Raw genomic sequence first — 25,925 nt, 5'->3', positions numbered from 1 at the left:
CTGATTCGTCTGAAATCCTCCCTTTCCCTTGCCCACTAATATGTTTACTTTTCTAAATTTCAGGTGCATGTCCATCCCAGTCACTATGAGGGCTATTCGCAGGAAAGCGGAGACCATCCAGGCAGACACCCCTGCACTATCTCTCATTGCTGAGACTGTGGAAGATATGGTGAAGAAGAACCTTCCACCCACCAGCAGCCCAGGATATGGTATGACAACCGGGAGCAACCCTATGAGTGGTACCACAACACCTACAAATACTTTCCCTAGCGGGCCAATCACCACTCTGTTCTCAATTGGCTTAAAGGAGCGACACGAAGAGGACTTCAACAAGGTCAACCAAAACCCCATCCTGACCAGCTTGCTGCAGATCACAGGGAACCCGGGTGCAACAGTTGGCTCCAGTCCCACGCCACCACACCAGACCCCACCACCCATCTCCTCACCAGCAAGCAACACCAAAAATCACCCAATGCTAATGACCCTCCTAAAAGACAATCCTACTCAGGACTTCACCACGTTGTATGGTAATAGTCCACTTGAGAGACAGAACTCTTCCTCTGGCTCTCCCAGATTGGATGCGGGCTCAGGGAGCAGCAAGCCAAAAAAGAAAAGGATGCGCACAGGTGAAAAGCCAAAGCATCAAACCGAAGATGACTTCCAGAGGGAGCTGTTCTCCATGGATGTTGATTCTCAAAATCCTATATTCGATGTGAATATGACAGGTGACACATTGGATACCCCTCACATTACCCCAGCACCTAGCCAATGCAGTACCCCACCTACTGCATATCAGCAGCCCTTATCTCATCCACAGCACAGGATAGTTCGCTTGCCCAGCTCTGACAGCATTGGGGCAGATGTCAATGACATATTGTCCGACATAGCAGAGGAGGCTTCTAAACTTCCTGGTGCTGGTGACGATTGTCAACAGATTGGCACACCCATCCGAGATTCTTCCAGCTCTGGGCATTCCCACCAAAGTGCTCTGTTTGATTCAGATGTCTTTCAAACAAACAACAGTGAAAGCTTATACACTGACCCAGCTGACCTCCTTGCTGAAGCCAATATCAGTCCAAACAGTGATTCATCCAACCAGTTTTTCACAGATGGTGTAGATTTCAACCCCGAGTTATTGAACAGTCAGAGTCAAAGTGCCTTCGGTGATGAGCTCTATGATGACAGCAGCCAAAGTGGAGACAATGATGACTTTAAGGGCTTGTCTGCGCACGCCCTCAGTGCTTTAGGAGTGCCAATTTTAGGGAATGATGGGGATAGTAAGTTTAAAGGAAGTAGTCAAGGGGACACAGTTGACTTCAGTATTATTGCCCCTGGGTGCAAGGATGTGCTAGATCTTGGAAGCCAGAGCCCTTTACTAAGTGGTGATTTAACAAAGGATAAGCCTCCCAAACCTCGCTTGAAAGATGGCACTGGTAATGGCAGTCTACTGGTCGTGGGTCTTGATGGGAAGGCCGGAAAGCGCAGCAGAACCCCATCCAGTGATAGTAAAAGTAAGGACAAGGTACCTAAACGAAAAAAGGCAGAGGGGGAAGTGAAATCTCCCTCACACAGCTCATCTAGCCGGCCCTTTACCCCACCTGCTAGTACAGGGGGCTCCAAATCACCAGTGACCACTGCCAGATCACAGACCCCACCAGGAATAGCAACCCCTCCCATTCCAAAAATCACTATTCAGATCCCAAAGGGCACTGTAACCGTGGGCAAACCTTCTTCACACGGTCAATACAGCAGCGCTGGTTCAGCGTCTTCCTCCAGCAACAAGAGCCATCACAGTCATTCATCCTCTTCCTCCTCCTCTTCCAACCCAGGCAAAATAAAAAGCAACAAATCCGAAGGGTCTTCTGGCTCTAAGATGAGCAGCAGCAGCCTTTATTCCAGCCAGAGCAACAGTGGATCTGGCCAGTCTAAAAGCTCATCCCAGTCTTCTGGCAAGCCAAGTTCCTCTCCAGTCACCAAACATGGCCTCAGCAGCACTAGCAGCACAAAGCTGAAACCTCAGGGAAAACCATCATCTGCACTTATGAACCCCTCAATGAGCAAGCCAAACATATCTCCTTCCCATGCTCGACCTTCGGGTGGCTCTGACAAGATGTCTTCACCAATGAAGCCGGTTCCAGGGACACCACCTTCCTCCAAAGCAAAGTCACCTATTAATTCAAGCTCTAGCAGCTCTCATGCTTCTGGCACTAGCTCAACCTCCAATATGAAGTCCTCTTCTGGGATGGGGTCATCCGGCTCATCTCAGAAACCGCCTTCTTCAAATTTGTCATCTTCGTCATCCGCTTCCTTTTCATCCAGCTCCTCCAATGTATCCTCATCATCACAGAACCAACATGGAGGCTCAAAGGGAAAGTCCCCCAGCCGAAACAAAAAACCATCACTGACTGCAGTCATCGATAAGCTCAAACACGGGGTAGGAACAGGTGGGCCTGGCTCTGATGAACCTATGGACAACCAAGGAGGAGGAGGTTCTACCACCTCTGGCCACACTGTGTCCTCCAAGCACAGTGCATCAAGCAGTGACTTCCAAGGGAAGCGCGAGAAAAGTGAGAAGGACAAGTCGAAAGTCTCTGGGTCTAGTGGTTCTTCAGATTCTTCAAAGAAGATGTCAGATTCTAAGAGTGCAGGAAGTACTGGGGTAGCAAAGATAATTATTAGCAAACATGATGGGGGCTCACCAAGCATAAAAGCCAAAGTCACCTTGCAAAAGCCTGGCGAAGGTGGAGGGGACGGCCTGAGGCCTCAGATGTCCTCCAAGAGCTACGGGTCTCCCCTTATTAGTGGCTCTACCCCTAAGCATGAGCGTTGTTCTCCTAGCCACAGCAAGTCACCAGCATACACTCCCCAAAATGTGGACAGTGAAAGTGAGTCTGGCTCCTCCATTGCTGAGAAATCTTATCAGAACAGCCCAAGCTCTGATGATGGGGCCCGACCTCCACCAGAGTACAGTTCTGAGAAGCACAAGAAGCACAAAAAGGAGAAGAAGAAGCTGAAGGACAAAGATAGAGACCGCGACAAGGAGCGTGACAAGAAGAAGTCACATAGTATGAAGCCAGAGAGCTGGTCCAAATCCCCCATCTCAAGCGAGCAACCTCTCTCTATCAGCAGCAGTGTTATGCTTACAAGTGAGAGGGCTTCGCGGCCAAGCCCGGGGTTCCTGATTGGGGATGACGACGACCTCATGGATGTGGCACTCATTGGCAACTCAGCAATGTAAACCACATAGTGAGGAGAGCATCTGTCTACTCTGCTGTTGATTTACTGAACTTGAGCACAACTATGACTTGCCTGATGATGCAGGGCTTATGTTTTTGTAATGGTGTAATTAAGCAAGTTTTAACGTCCCAAGAAAAATAAGGTTGTACCAAGGACAGGCAAGTAGCTGTAGGACTGTGGTGTGCCTAGCTTTCTTTTTCCACAAGGCAAAGGTGTGGACTGTACCACGAACCATGGTACTTTGCTAACAGCTGCAGCTATGTCACAAACCATATGACATTCTGCTGGGATATTTTGTATAGTGTGATCACTGGTTCCAAATCACAGATTGGCAAATGCCTGCCAGAGTTTCATCTTCTTTTTTATTGCTACATTGGAAGAAGTTATCATCACAATATCCGTGGTTTTCCAGCTTTTAGATTATTTTATTACTTTTGTTTTGCTATTTATGTACATTTTTGTACAATTCTCTTTAGACTATTTTTAAGGTTGTTAAGGTAGTGTTATTGGCTGCCATTTTAACTGGATGCTGTGTACTCCATCTGTACCTGCTTGTTACCAAACACTGTTCAGTTCCTTTTAAAGACCTGGTTATTTCAATAACGTTTGTCCAACAATCTGTTGCCTTTAAGCGATTGCGAATGTAGGGTGGAGGATTGAGCTGACTTGAAAATTAAGGGGGGGACTATTGCTACAAGCCAGTAGTGTTCAAATGTACAGTTTCAAGAAGCAGATGTATTGGTGAGCAGTATGATGTAGCAAACATTTTGTGGGGAAGGACAGAGTAATCTGAAATTGAGGTAATTGGATATTATGCTTTTGGGTGACTATTTTATTTGGCAAGGTTTTATTCAATGTCCTAATTAGTGAGATGTCATAAGAAGTGCCTTAACATAAGAAAGCGAACTTAAATTGTAAACCGTAATTAACCACTAGGTTTGTTAGACTTAAAATGTGAGCTCATGTCACCAAAAGGCACTTTGAGTGCTGCCGAAATTAGCTTTTTGGGCGCCAGATGTCAGTGTAAGAGGATTTAGCAATATTGTCTACGCCTAGGTATGGTGGGTATGCTCAGGCTTAAAAGACTAATACATAACTCGCGAAAATTGTAAAAGACCTCACCAGTATTTCTGTAACAGAAATGTTTTTCTTTAGCTGAAGGCATAGTACCCCGTGTTCCTTTTGTGGCTGGTGTATATTGGCCACCAAAAAGAAAAGGCATGTGTTGATAATTACTTGGCTCCTGATGAAAAAAGAAATGGCACCTGAGGTGTACAGAGGTTTTAATTCAACAAACCGGTTGCATTAGGTATTGGGACCAGATGGCATTATCAGTGAAACTCAGAATACCAGTCTTATTCTGGCATCAGCTGGATATTAGTTTCAAATCTATTATTAAGCGTAAAAGAATCTCAACTCATTTAACATATCAAACATACCAGTTATAACAGAATATGGCCAATTAAAGGTCCATCCAATGTGGAAAAGAGCCTAGTGATAAGATGCAGAGTGGAGACCACAATACTAATTCCACAATCTCCACTTAACCAGATTTTGTTAATCAGGATACATGATTAGGATTCCTTTGCCGCTTATAATTTAGGGAGTCTAAAAGCAATTCAATCAATCAATCCGAGATTTGTGATGCGCACTACTCACCTGTGATGGTCTCAAGGAGCTGGGGGGTAGGAGGTGTTCGAGCAGCTCCATCTCATCCTAAGAGCCAGGTCTTGAGGCACTTCCTGAATGCTTGCAGTGTGGGGGTTCATCTGATGCTGAGGGGGAGTTTGTTCCAGGTCTTAGCAGCAATGTAGTAGAAGGCTATTCCTCCTGCTCTTGCTCTGCGGATGCACAGGATTTTGGACCGGGCGAGGTCGGCGGAGAGGAGGCATCTCTTGGGTATGTAGAAGGAGATTCTTTCATTGGGGTTTTGGGGTCTGGTGTTGTAGAGGGATTTGTAGTCGTGAGTGAGCAGCTGGCATATCACTCTCTTTTCGACGGGGAGCCAGTGGAGTTGTCGTCGGTGCTGGGTGATGTGGTCTTGTCGTGGGATGCCGAGAACAGGTCTGGCAGCGGCGTTCTGGATGGTCTGGAGTTTGAGGAGTAGAGATTTGTTGATTCAGGCGTAGAGGGCGTTCCCGTAGTCCAGTCTGCTCGTTATGAGTGCGTGGGTGATGGTCTTTCTGGATTCGGGGGAATCCATTTGAAGGTCTTGCAGAGGGTATTGAAGCACGTTGAAGATGCAGCGTTGACCTGTCGGTTCATGGTGATGGAGAAGTAGAGTATGCTGCCCAGGTTGCGGGCGTGGTCTGTGGGTGTGGGAGGGTTGCCGAGGGTGGTGAGCCCCCATGTGTTGTCCCATGCGGAGGAGATGGATCCGAGGACTAACGTTTTATCTGAGTTGAGCTTCAGGCAGCTGCTGCTCATCCAAGAGGTGACTATTTCATTGCTTCCTGGAAGCAGTTTCGGTTTCATTGGTGAGGGAGAGGGTGAGCTGGGTGTCGTCGGCATAGGATACTATGCTGAGTCTGTTTTCTGATGATGGTGACGAGGGGGATATGTGAATGTTGAAGAGCGTGTGTCTGTGTGAGGATCCGTGGGGTACTAGTCAGCTGATCTCTGTGTGTTCCGAGCGGAAGGGCTGGTGTCTGATTCTTTGAGTTCAGCCGGTGAGGCAGGAGTGAATCCAGTCTAGGGCAGTTCCCTGAATGCCGGCGTAGTGGAGTCTGGCGGTTAGTGTGCGGCGGGAAACTGTGTTGAAGGCTGCTGAGAGGTTATGTTACAACCGCACTTTTTGAGCGCACGGCTACCCCAAAAGGGTGTCCCGGCGCTTTAGCAAAAGAGGCCTGAACAGAACCCAGAAAACCCAAAAGTGGATACACTAGACGCACTGGTTATACAGAAAAGAGGACGGTCTTCAACTCCTTCCTAAAGGCCAGAAGGTTATTAGCCTTACGTAGAGAAAGAGGGAGCTCATTCCAGAATCGGGCTGCCATAAACTGAAAAGACCGACCTCCCATCCGCACTCGTTTGATCACTGGCACCTCCACTTTAGCCAAATCAGCAGATCTCAATTTCCTCCGAGGAACATAGAAAGCAATACGCTTCTTGAGGTAATCGGGGCCAGTTGAGTGGAGGGCTTTAAACGCCAGCGTAAGAATTTTGAACCTGATTCTGCTAAGCATTGGAAGCCAATGCAACCTGACCCGCAACAAGGAGGCGCTGACCCTCCTCGGTAGGCCAAAAATTGCTCTGGCTGCTGAATTTTGGACAATTTGCAGTCTGGACACCAGATGTTTAGGCAGTCCTGCAAAAAGTGGGTTAGCATAATCCAAACGCGATCCCACAAGCACTTGAACAATGTTCTTACGGTATTGTAGGGAGAGCAGTGGGAGAAATTTCCTCAGCATCTTGAGGATGCCGAAGCATTTTCCCGCTAGTCCCGTAATGTGTGGACGAAAGGAAAGATAGTCGTCAAACACAACTCCCAGATTTTTTACTTGGGAGGAAGGTTTCTCATGTGGAAACATGTCCGGGGGCCACCACAACATCCAACCAGGGTCAGGGGCACAGCCAAAAAAGAGCAGCTCGGACTTGTCCGAGTTGCATTTCAGGCTCTGGTGCTGAAACCACGAAAAGACTGCACTCAGACAGTCTTTAATTCTACCGCCGTCAAAAACCTCTCCCTTCCTGCACGTGAACATGAGCTGGGTGTCGTCAGCGTATGAAATGACCCGGGCTCCAAATGCCTCCGCAACCTTCGCCAAAGGGGCCATATAGATATTAAAAATGGTGGGGCTCAGGATAGATCCTTGAGGCACCCCCACCTCAAGCGAAGGCATTTCCGCGGAGAACGGTGGAGCCCAGATCACCTGTCGACGGTCGGCTAAGAAGGATTGAAACCAGTCCAACACCGTCCCCCGCAGTCCTATCTCCCTGAGTCTTAAAAGGAGACCTGCGTGAGGGACGGTGTCGAAAGCCGCCGACAGGTCCAGCAGGACCAACATAGCCTTTCCCCCATGATCAAGCGTCTCCCTGATGGCGACGGTCACCTCCACAAGAGCTGTCTCCGTGCTATAATTAGCACGGAAACCAGATTGGGAGTCATGCAGCACTTCGTTGTTCTCGATAAAGGTGGTAAGAGTGTGCTGAACATGCTTCTCCGCCACCTTTGCCAGAGCAGGGAGGAGAGAGATTGGTCTATAGTTGGCCAGCTGCAGGGGGTCAAGCAAAGGTTTTTTGATCAGCGGGAGAATAAGAGCATGCTTCTACTCTCTAGGAACCACCCCCGAGCTCAGAGACATATTAAGCAGGGGGTTCAGCAAGCTGTTTACAGCTGAAGCCACATTGCCCAGGCATTTAGCCGGGCACGCATCCAAAGGGGATCCTGATTTCAGCCGGGAAAGCAGCTCAAGTGAGGTTTCACAAGACAGCAGGGGAAAAGCCGATAGAGTGGGCCCGGACTCTGCTTCTACAGATGGCACGAACTTCTGATCGCTCCCCAAGGCCGCAACATCCTTCAGAGGCCCCACCCCGGGAAATGAATCCTGGATCTTTAAGATCTTAGGAACAAAGAAGTCAGCAAGCTGCCTGATCCACTCCTCCGTATGGGAGTGTACACGGGCGCCAGCAGCAGGATCCACGAATTCCTTCACAATTCTGAATAATTCCCGGCTCGTATTGTCAGCTTGATCTATTCTGTGCTCAAAGTGGGTCTTTTTAGCTTCAGCAATCTGTTTATGGTATAGTTTTATATCAACCCTGTACTTGATTTTCTCCTCAGGATCGTACTTGCGCCGCCAGAGTCTTTCCGCCTTTTTGCAGTCTTGGCGCATTTTCCGTAAAGTGGAGGTAAACCAGGGAGCAGAGTCCTGGCAGGGAGCTATCCTTGCTGGCTTCCGAGGGGCAAGCTCCTCAAATCTTGCCTGAAGCCAGTCTTGAACTAACGACAGGTCAGCTTCCAGGTTCCCTGTCATAGTACAAGGATGTTGACAGAGTGCGTCAGTGAGCATATCAGCTGTCACTAGGTGAAAGGCTCTTGATTGACGAGACCCATCCTTGTGAGTTCTATGGCTAGTCTGGCACTCGGATAATAGAGCAAAATTTATTAAAAAATGATCAGTCCATAGGACCGGGAGAGGGAGAGACACCTTAATCGGAGCCGTGGAAAAAATTAGGTCAAGCGTATGACCTTTAACATGGGTGGGACTATCAATAAAAGAGACAAGCCCTAGCATCTCGGTAATATCCCGTAATTTAGATGCTTCAGCGTCGGTTGTTGAGTCCATATGCAAATTTAAATCGCCCAGCAGCACACAGTGCGCCGAGCGCATGCAGGGTACTGACAGCGCTGACTGCAGATCCTCAAAAAAAGAGCCAATAGGCCCTGGTGGTCTGTAAACTAGAATCCCTGTGCAGGTCTGTGAGGCTGACAAATGGAGAATAAAACCAAGGGCTTCACATCCAGCGATGTTATCCACAGGGAAAGAGGAACATCCCAAGGACTTGTCGACAATCAGGGCCACTCCACCGCCTCGACCTCCCATTCTGTCCTTCCTTAAAATAGTGTAGTTGGGGGGAAGGGCACTAGCAATGTCAGGTTCTGAACCCGCCCCCAACCAAGTCTCTGTCAGAAAAAGACAGGAGATTTTAGAAAGTACAAGGAGGTCCCATATCTCCACCGAATGACGCGCCAGAGATCTCGTGTTCAGAAGGGCGCAGTGACATTCTACGGGGGGAGAAGATGTAATACGAGTGGGTGAAGACAAAGGACGCCATGCACACACAGGACAGCCTTTGCCCAGTTGGCGACCGCCGGGGAAAAGAGATTTGCAGTCCAGCCCAAGTGGGCGTAGCGCCAATAAAGCAGCAGCACTGTAGGTAATCATCCTAGATCACTTACCCGGGATACCAGAGTCCCGCCTCACACGCCTCCGAGACGCTGACGAGCGCAGACGGGCAGGACTCTGGCACGACTCAGGCGCAGGGAAGGCGCACCGCTGCGCTAGTCAAGCGAGCTTTAAATAGCGTCGTCTCGGCGTCCCAGGTGACCTGGACGCTCAAAGATGGCGCTCGCACTACTTCCCTCTCCAAGATGGCGCTCAACCCAAACCCTCCCGGTAACCCGGATCCGCCCAAAAGCGGTGGTGTTCACTCGAATTACAGTGCAGGTAAGGGCCAGAATGGAAAAGCAGCAGGGAGGCAGGCTAAAAATAAAATTAACAAAGTTCAAAAAAACGAAGGTTTTTAAAATACAGGAGCAAACAAGCGCGCGACCAGCGCGGTCCACAGCGAGGCGCCAAGAGCAGTCTCGGCCTCAGGAACCCTAAGCAGGCTCACCTTGCAGCTGGCTCGCCCTAAATAGCGTCGTCTCGGCGTCCCAGGTGACCTGGACGCTCAAAGATGGCGCTCGCACTACTTCCCTCTCCAAGATGGCGCTCAACCCAAACCCTCCCGGTAACCCGGATCCGCCCAACAGCGGTGGTGTTCACTCGAATTACAGTGCAGGTAAGGGCCAGAATGGAAAAGCAGCAGGGAGGCAGGCTAAAAATAAAATTAACAAAGTTCAAAAAAACGAAGGTTTTTAAAATACAGGAGCAAACAAGCGCGCGACCAGCGCGGTCCACAGCGAGGCGCCAAGAGCAGTCTCGGCCTCAGGAACCCTAAGAGGTCTAGTTAGGATGAGGGCAGCCATGTGTGGCCTTAGTCGAGGAGGGTGCGGATGTCGTCCATGACAGCTAGGATGGTGGTCTCGGTGCTGTGGTTGCTGCGGAATCCGGATTGGGAAGTATTGAGTATCGAGTTGCATTCTATGAAGTTCGTGAGCTGATAGTTGATGATCTTCTTGGTGACTTTCGCTGCTAAGGGGAGGAGAGAGATGGGTCTGTAGTTCTTGAGGTACGTCTGGTCTGCGGAGGGCTTCTTGAGGAGGGGCTTGACTTCTGCCTGTTTCCAGTCATCGGGGAACGTGTCTGTTTCAAGGGTGCAGTTGATGGTACTTCATAGATCGGGTCCTATCTCGGAGGCGGCTTGTGGAAGATGTGCGCTGGGCAGGGGTCGGTCGGGGCTCCTGGGTGTATGCTTGTCATGGTTTTAGCAGTGTCTGCTGTGGTGACAGGGGTCCAGGCGGTGATGGTAGACTGGGTGGAGTTGCCGGCTACAGGTGTAGTATCAGTGTCTAGGTTCTGTTACTCGAAGTTGTCGTTGAGAGTCCTGATCTTGTGATGGAAGTAGGAGCAGAGTTTGTTGCAGAGGTCCTGGGAGGGGGGTACGTCAGAGGATTCGCTGGGGGGTTTGGTGAATTCTTGTATGATGCTGAAGAGTCCTTAGAGTTGCGTGAGTTGGAGAGGATTCTGTCCTGAATGAAATTCTTCTTCGTCGTTCTGAAGAGTTGGTGGTATTCAGTCATGGCGGTCTTGTAGGCGGTGTGTCCTTTCGGGGTGTTGATGTTCCTCCAGGCCTTCTTGAGTTGTTGGCACGTGCGCTTGGATTCTCGGAGGTCGGTGGTGAACGAAGTGGCTTTCAAGGTGCGTTGTCTGTCAGAGTTGTGGAGGGGGGCGAGTGTGTTTGCGCAGTCGGTGATCCATCTGTGGAGTTTGTTGGCTGCAGAGTTGGCATCAGTCATGGGTGGAGGAGCGTGTTTGAGGGCGGATTTGATGTGCTCATCGTGACCAGTTCTTGCGTGGGGACGTGGTTAAGGCTTGTGTGCGGTGGGTTTCGAGAAGAAGTGGACGCAGTGGTGGTCCGTCCAGAGGCGTCGTGTGGCTGAAGCAATTGCTGTTTCCTCCTGTCGAAGATGGGGTTGAGGGTGTGTCCTGCCTTGTGGATGAGGGTGGTGACAAGCTGTCTCAGACCGATGTTGGTGAGGTTGTCCAGGAGGGCAGTGGAGTTGGGGTCGCTTAGGTTGTCAAGGTGGAAATTCTGGTCTCCGAGAATTATGTAGTCTGTGAATGCGAGGGCGTGGAGCGCGATGAGATCTGCGATGGTAGGGGTGAACGTGGCGTGCTGTATGGGAGGTCTGTAGGCAAGGGTGCCACGTTGAGTAGTTTTGGGGTCGATCTGGAGGTGTTCCATGAGGGATGTGGGGTCGTTCGTGCTGGCTGTAGTGGGTCGGAGGGAGTTTTTGTGTACGATGGCAAGTCCACCTCCAGGGTGATTGGGGCAGTCCTTCCTCTGGATCTTGTACCTGTCGGGGATGGCAATTGCGATGTCGGGTGCAGAGCTGGCATTGGTCCACGTCTCTGTGAGGTAGGCGACTTCGGGCGATAGGGTGTTGAGGAGGCCCCAGATTTCTACTGTGTGTCTGTTTAGGGAGCGTATGTTTAGCAGGATACAGCTCAGGGTTTGGGTACGCTGGTGTTCGGTGGTTGATGGTAGCTATAGGGTTGATGGTAGCTATAGGGGTCCGGAGGTGAGTGAAGCTGTGGTGGCAGTGTCTGCAGGAGGAATGGCCTTGGGTGGTGGTAAGTCTATAGAATGTGGTAAACCAGAAGAATATTCCCAGAACAATTAGTGAAATTCTTTCTAATTTTGTAAAATTAAAATATCAGAAACTTAGGCAGGTTGTCTCTCACTCCATTTCCTGGAGCAGTTACCATCTCCTAACTTCACATAGTTAGTAATTTATGTGTTTATAATTGTATGCCAGCATTGTATCTTTCATAGATTTTTTTTATCCCTGACATCCGGGTGGTAACCCTCTATATTAATTGTTAATACAAGAATATTCCAGTTTAGCAATTTATATTGAAAACAGCCACGGACTACCAGAAGCCCATCCATCTCATTTTATGACCCAGATGCTAGGCAATCAGGCAGAGGGGTTCAGAGTTGTATCCCCTCAGAGACACCCAGCTGTCTAGAATTTTTCCACCATGGCTGCAGGGAATCCTCCCTTTGGTTTATTTATGTATTTGTTCTCTTCGAAATGGCTTATTCCAGACTCCCAGTTACAGAAGGTAAACAGTTTCTGCACCTTTCTGAACTTGGGAAGCTGAGTGTCAGCTTTTCGAATGATAATATAATAATCCACATTTGTAAAGCGCACAATCACCCGTAAGGGCCTCTAGGCGCTGGGGGCCGTCGGGAAGATTAAGCAAGCTATTGCCCAGAGTCACATGGTGCTGGGCTAACCCGCCGCCGGAGCCGGGGATCGAACCGTGATCCCCAGATTCCAGCGTCAGTCGCCCTGGCCGCGGCGCCACACCTCTACTATGACTGTAGCTTCAAATTCTAGATCACTTTTAAGCCATGTTAATTGTTTGGACTGAGAAAGCTCTTTGCAGAAGATGCATATTTTGTCCTTACAAAGTCTGGACATGTGCTCAAGAACTGTTCCCTATGTGATGCATTTAGCACAAAGACTCTCAAAGGATGTAGAAGGCTACCTGCTGCGATTCCTGAGTACTGAATCTCCAGTACAATTTTCAGAAAAAAGCTCTACTGGGTGAGGGTGCTACAATCCCAGCAGAAAATCACTCGTAATACTAGACTTAAGTTCATACAACTTTGCATCCTCCACAGTTCTTACATTTCGCATGCGCACATCAGCTGGGGCTTCAGACTACTGTGCTAGGTACAACAATGCAGCAGCTGACTTCAAACACCTACTATAGAATTGTCCTTCCTTACCCACATATTGGCTGTGGTGTCAAGTTGCCTCAAGTCAATTACCAAGATCCCCAAGATAAATTCCTGGTAGGTTGTTTCGCTAGATCTTTATTGACAACCAAAGAAAAGCAGAGTAACATCCAGATTCCTTGAACTGACATTAGTGTTTCCTAAAAGAATGAACACCCTGCATTGGAAGAGTGTCTGGCTTCCTCACCACATCATTGAGCCGATTGCTCAAGCTATGGGTGGAGGCAGAGAGGCTTGTCCTTCAAAGGGACAAAGCCAAGGACTAACACTGGCACCCAATAGCTGCTGAATGGGATATATTGATGTCCAAATTAGTTTTACCTAAATTTACGATGACCCCTCCCTTCCCCCTTTCTGAACTTTTTCCAACTTCCTGAGACCATTGTGGCCTCCCTCTGCTGGACCACTACATTACTCTGCCCTTTGGTAGACAACCCCTCCTGTCTTCCAATACCGATGTGCTCCATACCACACCAGGAATGAGTCCCTCTGCACTCAGTCTTGCTCTCCGGTTCACCCTATGGTTGTCTTTTTCAGTTATTTTGTACAAGTTTATTGTATTGAACAATCGCACTCTGTGGACACGCAGTTTTCGTTTGTTGTGGAGGTATACATTTCCGAATGTTGACTTCCTCATCCCATTCGCAGGTGATACCTCTGGTTGGGCTAACCTCCTTTTTTTCCTGCAGATATAGACAAACTACTCATTGATTAGTATGATGTATACCCTAGAAACCTGTTTTTTATATATATATATATATATATATATATATATACACACACACACACACATATATATACACACACACATATATACCACCTCGATGCCAGTTATATTTTATGTAGTATGTTGTTTATACAAAAAGCCAATAAAAATAAGTTGTAACAACAAAAACGATCCAATACATTACAGATGAAAGCCAGTAAATTCTATGAAACAACTAATCGAAGACTTGTTCACAAGGCTACCTCGGACACATCCAGATTGTCTTCCTCATTTTCTTTCAAAAGATTCAATACCTCACCTGGGGTCATATTAACAAGTAATAGGGAAAATTAACGCTAAGGGCGCTTAGCGTTAATTGTATTAACCCCCGCTATCGCTGGATAATATTGCCTGGTTATCGCGTTATTAACAACGCTAACGTCCTAGGCGATAAAAAATCCAGCGATAGCGGCATTTTGGGAGGTTATCGCTCATAATGCAGCGATAAAACTACAAGGATAGGAATATCCTTGTTGACAGCCCATGGTGGACTTAGCCATGTAATCTACCTCCCATTGGATTACATGGCTAAGTCTGAAAATTAGCAGACGTAAAAAAGCAGCGTTAACCGTGGTTAGCGTTGCTTTTTTTTGTCTCTAACGGGGTTAGCGTGAAGCTTGATAATAGGAGAAGTGTGGCTTAGCGACATTTCTCCTATTATTTTGCACTGGAACGCCCACTTTGCATCTCATTAGAGATGCAAAGAGAAGCGTAGTGAAAAAGGGTGCTAACATGCGATTTTGCATGTTAGCACTCTGTTGTTGATAGGGCGATATTTTTATCTCCGCTTATTTGGCTTTTAAAGCCAAAAAAGCGGAGATAAACCCTTGCTAGTTCTTACAAAAAAGACACCTGCAAAAGGACCTTTAACACTGCCCCCTGTGGAGCCAGCTACTTGCTCCGGTCGAATTTTAAGATTAGAGAAAAAGGTCAAAGCTCTTGAGTAGGCTCCATCATGTCTGTTAAATCAAATCAAAACGGATTCTGTGGTTTCAGTTACAGAGCAACGGCATTCTTCAAATCCGTGTGTTGTCCTCTTGGACAGTAAAGGCATGAGACTGGTCACAATAGGAAAGAGAATTGGGATGTTTTCAGAAATTTCACCTTCTCATGACAGACAACTATGAAATTACATTACCCCTTTTAAACAAAAACTCTCTAGTGACAGGTGAGAGCGGGAGACAAGTATATGAAAAGAGGGGGAATCAACTTCATTTACTCCATTAGATCCATCAATTATTGCCTCTAAACCTGAATTACAGCTAATAGCAACAGTGGGAGTCTTGAGGTGATGTGGTTGACGCTGTAGTTTTGAAGGACAGTACAGTGGAGAATTTAAGACAAGATGTTCGACCGTCAATGTTTGTTCGGCAGACCCATGGATGATTAGGTTGTTTCCTGAAATATAAGAAACTTTATTTGCTGGCAAAGTTTATGACAGCCCGGAACTTCAATTAATTTTGGTACTTTCAGCCTGGTACACTATCCACAAAATCATCCTCCTGCTCGGTAAAGAAGACCTTGGAGGATGACAACAGCATAACACAAGGGCCCATCAACCACCAGAGGCCAAGCCAGAAACTGCCATACCAGAGTTCTCTGGCAGCCTAACCCCCTCTAGCGTTCATTTCTGTCTGTAAAATGTACAGGAACATCTATGAGCCAGGTGGAAAATTACACCAGACTACTGGGGGTTGAACATTACGAAGCATGGACAAACGATGGAATTCATGGCAAAACTCCCAATGACACCACCAAGAAGTTAGCATTGTATGCATCTTAAGGCTGTGACATTAGAAATGATCATACTACTGTAGAAAGTTGCTGTAGAACCAGTGCCGAAATTCCTGAGCCGAATGAAAGCTGGGAAATGGTGCTCTATTTTTTACTTAGGCAGTAAAAATTCATGAAAAAGGAGCGATGATACCGTTGATGGATGTTCCCTAAGCCATCATCGAGGAGGATTTCTTAGCATCACTAGATCTACAAAACACATACTTACAACTACCTGTACATTGATGGCATTGTAAATAACTATGCTCTTTGATGGATTTAGCTTTAAAGGCTAACCGCGTAAACACAAGGGCCATCAACTGCAAAGTGCCATACCCGAGTTCTCAGACAACTTAACCCACTTATTGTTCATTTATGTTGGGGTAAGGTACGGGAACATCTTTGAGCCTGCTGGAAAATTACACAAGATTTGAAAATATGACAGTTGGTGCCTCTGAGGCTTACAGGTCTGAACCTCTCCGTCTGAATGGCTGGACTTTGAGTAAAAAAAATGAGGTGGCAGGGCTATTGGTAGGGTATTTGTTTTCAATGTTAGTTGACTCCTAAGTTTCCCAGCATAAGGTTGGAGAAAAATTCAGTGTTGTGAATCTATGAAAGATACCAGTGCAGCAGCAGTGTAGCTACAGGTAAGAAGCCAAATTTGTTTTATACGTTGCCGCTATGTGATTCAGCCTCTTCAAAATGCTTTGAGACACTGGAGGAAGAAATGGAGTGGGGCTTGTAGAGGAGGCCAGTATAGGGTTCCATTGTAGAGACCTAGAGAAGGCAATCTTGAAATCATGTGTGCCAGAGACGGAACCCAGATCCTAGAAGTGGGAGATGAATTATATCAGCCAGAGAGGTCCCTGCGAAGAGATGGATTGAAGAATAGAAAAATGGATTAAACTGGTTTGCGATGGTGGGTTGCTGTTCCCAAACATGATGGTATGATTTAGCAGTGACTCACAAAAAAATGCAGTATGTTACTTTAGGTTTTTCGCCATTTCCATAAAGCTGATGTTTAAAGATCCCTTGAATTTTCCATTTGTACTGCATCATGGCCAAACCTCTGCTTCACAATGCAATTAACAGAGTTTGGCTTTCAAAGGCATTCATTGTATTGGAACTCAAGTTTGATTACTTTAGTAACTGTAAAGACATTAAAGAATACATAGATATCCCATGTGAGTTTTTGCTCCCATTCCTGTCTGATGTTGAGCATACTCAGGGCTTCAAAAAACGAAGTGATTGATGAAATGCTTTAATTAATCTCAGCCACTGGCAAACGATCGTACCGCATCCCAATCCATTGTTTTCGCACACCATACCACCTCAGTTTGGACCCAGCCAAATGCAGATCGGCCTTGACCCTGATCCTTATGGGAACAGTCCAGCTTGAACTGCTAGGCCAGGTCATCCCTTAACTGAATGATGAGCAACTCAGGACTGGTCATTAGGTTGATTCCAGTAGCACAGTGAAAACTGGACCCAAGTCTGAGCACACCCATCACACTTAGAGCATCCAAAAACAAAGTGATGGAATCATTGAATTAAAATCAGCCACTTGCAATCACTCGTACCATATCCCAATCCATTGTTTTGCGCCCATCATGCCCCATCAGTTTGTGAATGTTAAAACCGGTCCTGGTTTGCTTGGGGTCCATTTCAAGGAGGACCTGGCTTAGCAGTTGGGGATGGACTGTTCTCATTGGAGCAGGGTCCACACTGATTTGCATGTAGCTGGGTCCAGTCAGAGGTGGCATGGTATGCAAAATAATGATGGATTGGGATGCAGCCCGAGTAATTTCCAGTGGCTGAGATTGTTGAGCATTCCATCCATCACTTTTTATATACTTTAGTGAGTCGCCCTAAGTGGGACGGGTATGCCCAGACATGGGTCCCATTCACAAGTGTCACTGAAACCAAGCCATACCCAGCTGATGAACCCATAACACGCGCGAAACATGTTCTGGGTTGTTTAGGTTCAGGAAGGACCTTCACTGTTCTCTTTGGAGCAGGGTCAAGACTGATTTGCACATAGCTTGGTCAAAACTGAGTTGTCATTGTGTGCAAAACAACGATGGATTGGTATGCGTCCCCAAGTAATTACCAGTGGCTGAGATTAATTCAAGCATTCCATCCTTCACTTTTCGTATATTTTTATGATGTTCAGCACAAGCATATCACTTATGCTGAGCTCTTTCTATCACTTAAAGCATTTTTAAGCCTTGTTTGAACACGAAGCTGTTGAACTATTAATTGAATGTTAGGCGAGCTGTAGCTGGCTACAGCACATGTTGAAGTCACTGAGCATGTACAAAAGCTGTAACTGCAGACTGCTTATTTTTTTTTTTTTTTACTTCTTTGTTATTTCCACTGATAATGGGACTGCTATCCACCTTACTCTCATCTGCTTCTTTGACTGACAGCTGCTCAACAGTCAAGAATGAGAAAATCACTTCACCTCCTGCCCCGGGCTTGGAACGCTCAACACTTTTAAAATAAGCATTGGCAATGTCATTAGGTTTGGCCTGCACTTAAATAAGTGCCTCTTCAGTATCTGGTGAACTTAGACACAAAATAAATAGTTCATACATGCACTGTTGGTGGTCATAAGCGCTGTCAGGAAAGTTGTTGATTGCTCTGAGAAAAAAAGAAGGAAAGAAATTAAAGGGAACTTACATAAGTAGAACTAAAGCAGTGGCCCACCATGTGTGAAGGGGAAAAATTAGAGGGACCCCACACCAAGAGGACTGGTTACCACTTAATGAATTCACAACATTTCCCTTAGGGCCAAAACATAAATCACATACTATACTTCAATCTTTACAAAAATACACAATTCATTCAAAAGAAAGTTTTTCACCATCAGCTAGTACCCAAAGTTTCGTTTACTGATTTTACTGCATTCTGTAATCTTATTTTGGCAGCAAGAACTTCAGAAGTCTGATCAGCTGACTTATTCTTTTTGTCAGACTGACAAAAACGAATTCTGTTGTACATTCTCACCAGAAAAATCTTAATTTCGTTATTATGGATCAAGACATTTTCATCAATGTTGACCATTATTTCTCCGATCTCACCGAGTGTGAACCCCCCGTAGCCAGCACTCGAGTGGCTTTAAACTTAATTTGCTTTTTCAAAGAGTGCAAACGTAACTGAAGGCTGCTTGTTACATTGCTGCTGGGAGCTTTTTCTACTTTCATATTTTCAAATGTATGCACACATGCAGTTCAGTGGGAATACAGATCCGCTGCAGATACATTTACCTTCGCTGTTTAGATGATCATCTACTCCGCTGAAAACGTAATGTTATAAGAAACTAGCTGTAGACAAAAATGTGTTTGCCCTAGAGACTCACGTGCTCAGTACTTTGTTCTTTCGTCAATCCCTCTGGCTTCTGTTTTGGTTAAAGCACAGATAACACATTGAAGAACCTATGCTTTCTGATCAGTTGTTGGAGGTGGATGAGGGGTAGGCATCGATCTTCTAAGCAGATGGGCATTGGGCTTGGTTGTCGTCGCTTTCTCAGAAGTCTCCGATTCATTTTGTAATTTACTGGTTTCTGCTATTTTTTTAATGGTTTTTTTCCAGGAATTTTTTCATGTATATGACTTGAAGCACCTGTTGTTACAATGATAACATATCTGATCCTTTTCACCCATTAGTTTCAATATTTGTGAACTTCATCTTGCTGTATTACTGCAACATCTCAAACTCTCTCCTGTCCAGCTGCAATTGATGTTAGCTTTTCTTTCGGATTAGTTTGGCATATGACACATTTTTCTTTGTTGAAGGAGTCCTCAGATTTTGCAGATAGTAGACCTCTGTCAGGAGGTAACGATCCTCTGCTACTACCTGCTTCATTCATGTTTACGAATTTCAATGTGATGGCTAAAACACATCATTATTGAGCCCCAATTTTGAAAAATGGCGAAAGGGTTGCTCTGAGGCGTTAATATCTCTCTCTGTACTTGGCCTCCAAAGTCTATGTTTTGACACCAAAATGAAGTACATAAGTATCATAGTTCCTGAAATATTACATCATCACTGCAATGCATTCGCCATTTTTAAAAATGTTGTCCAAAAGAATTCAGCCCATATTAGCAATGCCTACCCAAGCTAAATTATTTCTCTAATGATACAAAAACGGAAATCAAAAATGAAAATCTCTGTAAAACAATTTTTGTACGGAGTTATATCAAGGGGCCAAACTATGTAGCCTTCACCAGTAGTTAGCCATCATAACCAAATCAGGCCTACAGTGACGAGTGGAAGCTTTCCCACAAACGGCAGTACAATGGACAAGAATCTATGGCACTCCTCAGTTCTACTTTTTAAACCTTTTTCTAGGGATCATATTGGATCTGGCAACAGCTGTGTTTTCAAGCCTGATCTAAATAAAATGACACTACAAAAAGTCCCCCAAATCAGAGGGGCTAGGGAAATTACTATTGGTTTCTTGTGAGAACTAAAAGTCCAAGTGAAGGCTTAGGCTCATTCTACTACTTACGGCTGCTAACAATCACCTTTTCCGTATGGGTTAATCAGTGTGTGGTGTTTACAATTTGAATAAAGAAAAGACTGCAAATAATGCAAAATTCTGGATATTTGTGCTGTATGAAATTTAGTCATACTTACAGAGATATGGGTAATTACAGACTATGCAGAATATTTTCACAAGGAAGCAAAGTTCCTGATGCTTATTATGGACAGTTAGAGCCAACCATGTTAACTATCTTTTTTTTTTTTTTACATTTGTTTTTTCCCCAGAAAAGCAGTATTTACAAAACTTTGAGTATTACAATTATGTAATGTATAGGTGACCATATATTTGTTCTTAAATAAGAAAAGCAGAAAGAATAATTGGTCGATGGAGATTATTTGAACCAGCATAACCTTGAACCTATTAATAATACATTCCAATCTACATTACAACAAGAAAATCACAAGAGATAAGAAAAGAACAGAATGAATTTATATCTCAAACAAAATCCATCAACTGGCCCCAAGGTTTCCTACCCCGTTTCCTTGCCCGTAGTCCTTTACAGTTATACAGTGTGATTTCAAATATATTTATGTGTAGCAGTCTGGCGTACCATGCTTGATACGCCAGATGATCAGTGTCCTTCCACTTTAAAGCAATCAGCTGTCATACTACTGCCATTGCCATAAAACAAAAATATACCTGTGTTGATCCTAATTGAGCTCTTTTGTCAAAACCCAATAACAACATGGTTGGAGAAATAGGCACTGCTTGTCCTAATACTTTATACAGAAAAGTTTCAATACTCTTTTTCAATGTATCTAATATAGTACACTCAAAAAACGTATGAACTAGATCTGCTGGGCCCAGCCCGCATCTCGGACACTGATCATTTTCCCGTTTTCCTCAGCTAAAAAGTTTTACCGGGGTGAAATATGAATTGTAAACTGTTTTGAAATGTTGGGCCTTCGAGTTGGAGTAGAGAAAGACCTTCTTAGAGAGAGCTAGGGACCTACTTAGATCCACATTCTGATTCCCTACCTTGCCTGCCCAAGCAGATTCCATTTTTACTAGGTCGTTCTGAGAAGCTTCTATGAAAAGGCAATATATATCCTTAATTCTGATGGATACTTCTGCCTGTGGATTCCTCACCTTTTGAAGACCTCCTGCGCCAGCCTTTCGTGGGAAATTCTTTCTCGGCTCTCCCACGTCGAAGAGGACGTCACAATGGACAGGCTCCGCTCACGGTACCACATGACGTCATCGGAGCCACAAAAGAACCTATTTGGTGTGCTGGCGTCAGTTCCTTTTTTTTCCGCGCTGCCGACGCTTAACGGTTTTTCTAGGGGCTCTCCATTTTCTTTTAAGAAAACTTTGTATCTTGTTTTTTCCTGATTGCTACTTCTAGGAAGACGGGATTTAAACCCTGCAGAGAGTGTGATGGGTATATGTCAATCACGGACCCGCACGATGACTGCCTCTGGTGTTTATCTTCAAACCACGACGTCGAGGAATGCCGAAGCTGCAGGAAGATGAATCCCAAAGAGATTAAAGAACGTAAGTTGTTCATGGCCAAAGCCAAGAAGGAGAAGAGAGGTAGGAAAAGGGCAAAGTCTTCCTCTTCTCACACTTCGAGGTCGAAGAAGCATAAGAAATCCAAGAGAAGACATGGCTCTCAACATCGCTCTTCGAAGGTCAGGGCTTCGAGGTCGCCGACTCCGGCTGAGTGACCTCGAAGGATGTTTCTCCATCCCCTTCTCATCAAGTGACTCCTGTTCCGGGGTCTCCAGCGTCGAAAGATTCTTCGCGACATGAAGATTCACCGGCTTCAGCGATGTCACCGGCGCTTGGTGTGTCCTCTCTAGGCTGGGTGGCTTCACCTGTGCGGGCGCCATCCCTGGCTCCGCTGGCTCCAGTTCGACCTCAGGTGACTCCTCTTCAGGAAGGTAAGGATCCATATCCTCCTTTTCCTGCTCCTGGGTCAGATTCTCCGCATTTTCTCAATGCGATGTTTGCCAGGGCCTCTGCTCCATCCGGTGCACCTTCGGGCCCCGTGGGTCCTCTGACTTTTAACCTGGGTGTTCCTCAATTTTATCCCCAGGCACCCTTCATGCCATTTTTGCCGTAGACTCCGGCTTGGCATTTTCCGGCGCCGAGATCCTCCTATCCGGCTCCTCGAACTCCTTCGGCCACCTTGAGTTCGATCGACGCCGAGGTTCGAAGCCGAGGCTCCTCCATCGACGCCGTTGATGTCGTCACCGGATGTGGGTCCAGCGATGCAGTTACCTAAACAATGCTCTAAAGGAGAGGCACAGCGGCTCCTTGAAGAGGAGGAATATTTACAGAATCAGGAGGAAGGTGAGATTGTGAACTCTATGGACGAGTTTGAAGTCCTTCATGAAGCTAGTGGCTTCGATACTTCTCCTGAATATAATCTTCCATCTGCAAGTGGAGGTGTTGTACAGGACATTGATCCATACCATGTGGTTATAAGGAAGGCAGCTGGTTTGTTAGGTCTTAAGCTTCCTTCAGATAAAATACAATATACTTAGGGAAGTTTTAAACACTTCTTCATCAAATTCTGAGCCGTTGCTTCCCTTTACGGATGCTTTAACTGAACCAATCCAGGAGGTGTGGCAGAAGCCTTTATCTGCTCCAGCTGTTTCTCATTTCATCTCCAGAAGGTACAGGCCTGCCCCGGTGATCCAGCTTTTTTGTCATTGCATCCTACGCCGGAAAGTTTGGTTGTCCAGGCTTCTTGTTCGAAGCAGTCTTCTGGTTCCTTCCCTACTATTCTAGGTGATTTGGGATTCTAAGAAGATGGAGCAAGCTGCAAAGAAGGTGTTTTCTTCTGCGAGTATGGCTCTTGCCACTAATGCAACTTGCCTTCTTGGGCGATATATCCATGCTTTGATGGACTCTGCTGTGCAATTGGCCCTGAAATTGCCTGAAGTAGATCGTGCCAATTTCTTAGAAGTCCTTATGGATTCGCAGGATGCGGCATGTCAGGTGATTCAATCGGTCATGGACACTGCTGACTCGGTGGCTCGTGTAATGGGGTCTTCTGTGGCTGCAAGGAGACAAGCATGGCTTAGGTCATCTGGTTTCTCAGCTGATGTTCAGGCGACTTTGCTGGATTTGCCCTTTGATTGATCGTAGCTCTTTGGTTCAAAGGCGGACTCAGCCTTAAAATGTTTTAAACACAGAAGGGCTACTGCAAGATCTCTAGGCCTCCAGGTGCAGTCTAGAGCATCTGGTTACAAGAGGTATTGTGGTTTTGGGAGATCTGTTTCCATTCGTGGTCGCCAGCAATCTCAACATGGCCGGCAACAACAAAATTCCTTGTACAAGTCATACAGAGGGAAGAATAAAAGAGGCCTCAGGGGAGCAAATCGACAACCTTTGGTACAACAGGAAAGCAGTCCTAGATCCCCCATCTTAGAACATGTTGGTCCGGTTGGAGGTTGGGTGTCCCACTTTCTACAAGATTGGAGACTGATCACTTCCAATCGTTGGGTCTTGAATCTTGTAGAGAATGGGTACACCCTTCCCTTTTTGGGGTTTTCTCCTCCTTACCCTCCTCGCTAGGGTGGGTGTTCAGAGGACCACTTACTGCTTTTACAGCAGGCGGTTCTTACATTGCTTCAAAAAGGTGCGATAGAGGTGGTTCCGGAGCAGGAAAGGGGTCAGGGTTACTACTCCCAGTATTTCCTGATCCCCAAAAAGGACTGTCGCCTGAGACCAATCTTGGAACATAGGATTTTGAACCTTTACCTCGGGCAGGAGAAGTTCAAAATGTTGACTTTGGCTCAGGTTCTTCTTGCGCTGCAACAGGAAGACTGGATGGTGTCCATCGATCTACAGGATGCGTATTTTCATCTTCCGATCCTGCAGTTGCATAGAAAGTACCTCTGAATCGTGGAGCGATCGCAACACTACCAGTTTGCGGTTCTTCCGTTCGCTCTTACTTCTGCACCGTGAGTCTTTACAAAGGTGATGGCAGTGGTTATGGCTCATCTCAGAAGTTCAGGGGTTCCTGTTTTCCCCTACCTGGACGACTGGCTGTTGAAAGCACTGTCACCAGAGTTGGTTTTGCGCCACTTGCAGGTAACAGCTCACCTGTTGTTCAAATTGAGTTTCTCGATAAATGTACCCAAATCTCACCTGGTGCCTTCTCAGCACACCCTGTTCATAGGGGCAATACTGGACACTACTGTGTGTCGAGCATACCCGCCTCCGCAGAGGATTCTCGACATACAGGATATGATTCCTGTATTTCACGATGGAGCGGTTGTTCCAGTCCTGAAGGTTCTTCGCCTGCTCGTTCTGTTCGCTTCCTGCATTCTGTTAGTCAACCATGCACGCTGGCACATGAAGGCACTCCAGTGGTGCCTCCGCAAGCAGTGGTATCAGCACAACGGAGATCTCAGGGAGAAGATCCGATTCTCCAGAGAAGTTGCAGCCGAGCTGACTTGGTGGAGTGTGCAGGGCAAACTGTTGCAAGGAAAGCCCTTTCAGCCTCCTCCGCCGGTGGCCACAGGGATCACGGATGCCCCCCCCTTTAGGGTGGGGTGCTCATCTGAGGGATCTGGAGGTCAAAGGTCTTTGGTCTCCAGAGGAAAGGTTGCTTCACATCAACCTGTTGGAATTGCGGGCGATATGTTTAGCACTAAAAGCTTTCCTCCTTTGCGGTCTGTCGGCTCAGATCCTGATGGACAACACTATCGCGATGTGGTACATCAACAAAGAGGGAGGTGTAGGGTCGTATCGTCCTGCCGAGAGGCTCTGCGACTCTGGTCCTGGGCTCAGGGCCAACGGATTTGTGTGTTTGCAAATCATCTGGCCGGTGTGCTGAATGTCCGTGCGGACAGTCTCAGTCGGCGTTACTCGGCCGATCTTGAGTGGCTGCATCATCCGGAGGTGGTCCATCGCTTCTTTCAGATGTGGGGATCTCCTCGGTTGGACCTGTTTGCCACTTACAAGAACACGCACTGCCCGTTGTTCTGCAGTCTCCAGTATCCAATGCAGGGAGCATTGGGGGACGCGTTTCAGATAGATTGGAGCTCACAACTCCTTTACTCGTTTCCCCCATACCCTTGATTCCTCTGGTTCTGAGGAAGATTCGCCAAGACCTGGCCCAAGTTATATTGATTGCCCCGGATTGGCCAATAAGGGTGTGGTACACAGACCGTCTTCACCTCTCGTCGCACCCTCCGCTCCGTCTCCCTCTCAGGGCAGACCTCCTCTCGCAGTCGCAGGGGCAGGTTCTACACCCCCACCTCCAGAGCCTGCACCTTCTTGCCTGGAGATTGAACAGGGTTTCTCTCCCGCCAGAAATAGTGGACGTTATTTTATCATCCTGGCGACACTCCACTAAGTCTGTTTACTCTTCCAGATGGTCCAGATTTGTTAAGCGGTGCGGAGAGAGAAACCGTGATCCTCTTAAGGCCTGTTTGTCTAATATTTTGGAGTTTTCACTTTCTTTGACGCAACAAGGCTGTGCTGTAGCTACTGTCAAACATTATTTATCGGCTTTGTCTGCCTTTTTATGTTTGCCGGACCAGCCGTCTTTATTTAAGTCCCCCATTGTCATGAGGTTCATTAAGGGCCTTACAAATAAGTTTCCTCCCACACCTTTCATTATGCCTCAGGGAGATTTGAATCTAGTTCTTACTTTTTTAATGGATTCTCCATTTGAGCCTCTTCATTCTTGCCCGTTGAGGCTTCTTTCTTTTAAAACGGTTTTCTTGATAGCCATTACCTCGGATAGGAGGGTAAGTGAGCTTCAGGCTCATAGCTCGAAACCTCCTTTCCTGACCATTCATACGGATAAGTTGGTTGTAAGGACCAGGGCTGCTTTCCTTCCCAAGGTTGTTACCCCTTTTTATATGGGACAGTCCATTACTTTACCCACCTTCTATCCTCCCCCTCACCCTTCCAAGGAGGAGGAGAGATTGCATCATTTGGACCCTAAGAGAGCTGTTAGCTTTTATTTGGATCGGACAAGAGATCTGAGGCTGGACG

At 46.6% G+C, this 25,925-nt stretch overlaps 1 protein-coding gene across 2 annotated transcripts in view; it reads left to right on the top strand.

Moving 5' to 3' along the window:
- Positions 1–3,837, top strand: part of MED1 (mediator complex subunit 1) — a 546,545-nt gene extending 542,708 nt beyond the window's left edge. For both annotated transcript variants that reach the window (XM_078645645.1, XM_078645646.1), the window contains exon 18: positions 64–3,837. In XM_078645645.1, coding sequence (XP_078501771.1) covers positions 64–3,238 — 3,175 coding nt within the window. In that variant the 3' untranslated portion in view covers positions 3,239–3,837. The remainder of the gene's footprint in view (positions 1–63) is intronic.
- Positions 3,838–25,925: the final 22,088 nt, after the last annotated feature.

The sequence above is a fragment of the Lissotriton helveticus genome, chromosome 5_1, assembly GCF_964261635.1.
Source record: "Lissotriton helveticus chromosome 5_1, aLisHel1.1, whole genome shotgun sequence".
NCBI lineage: Eukaryota > Metazoa > Chordata > Amphibia > Caudata > Salamandridae > Lissotriton > Lissotriton helveticus.
Note: the sequence above shows the minus strand (reverse complement) of the source record. Positions and strands in the feature narration are given on the sequence as shown.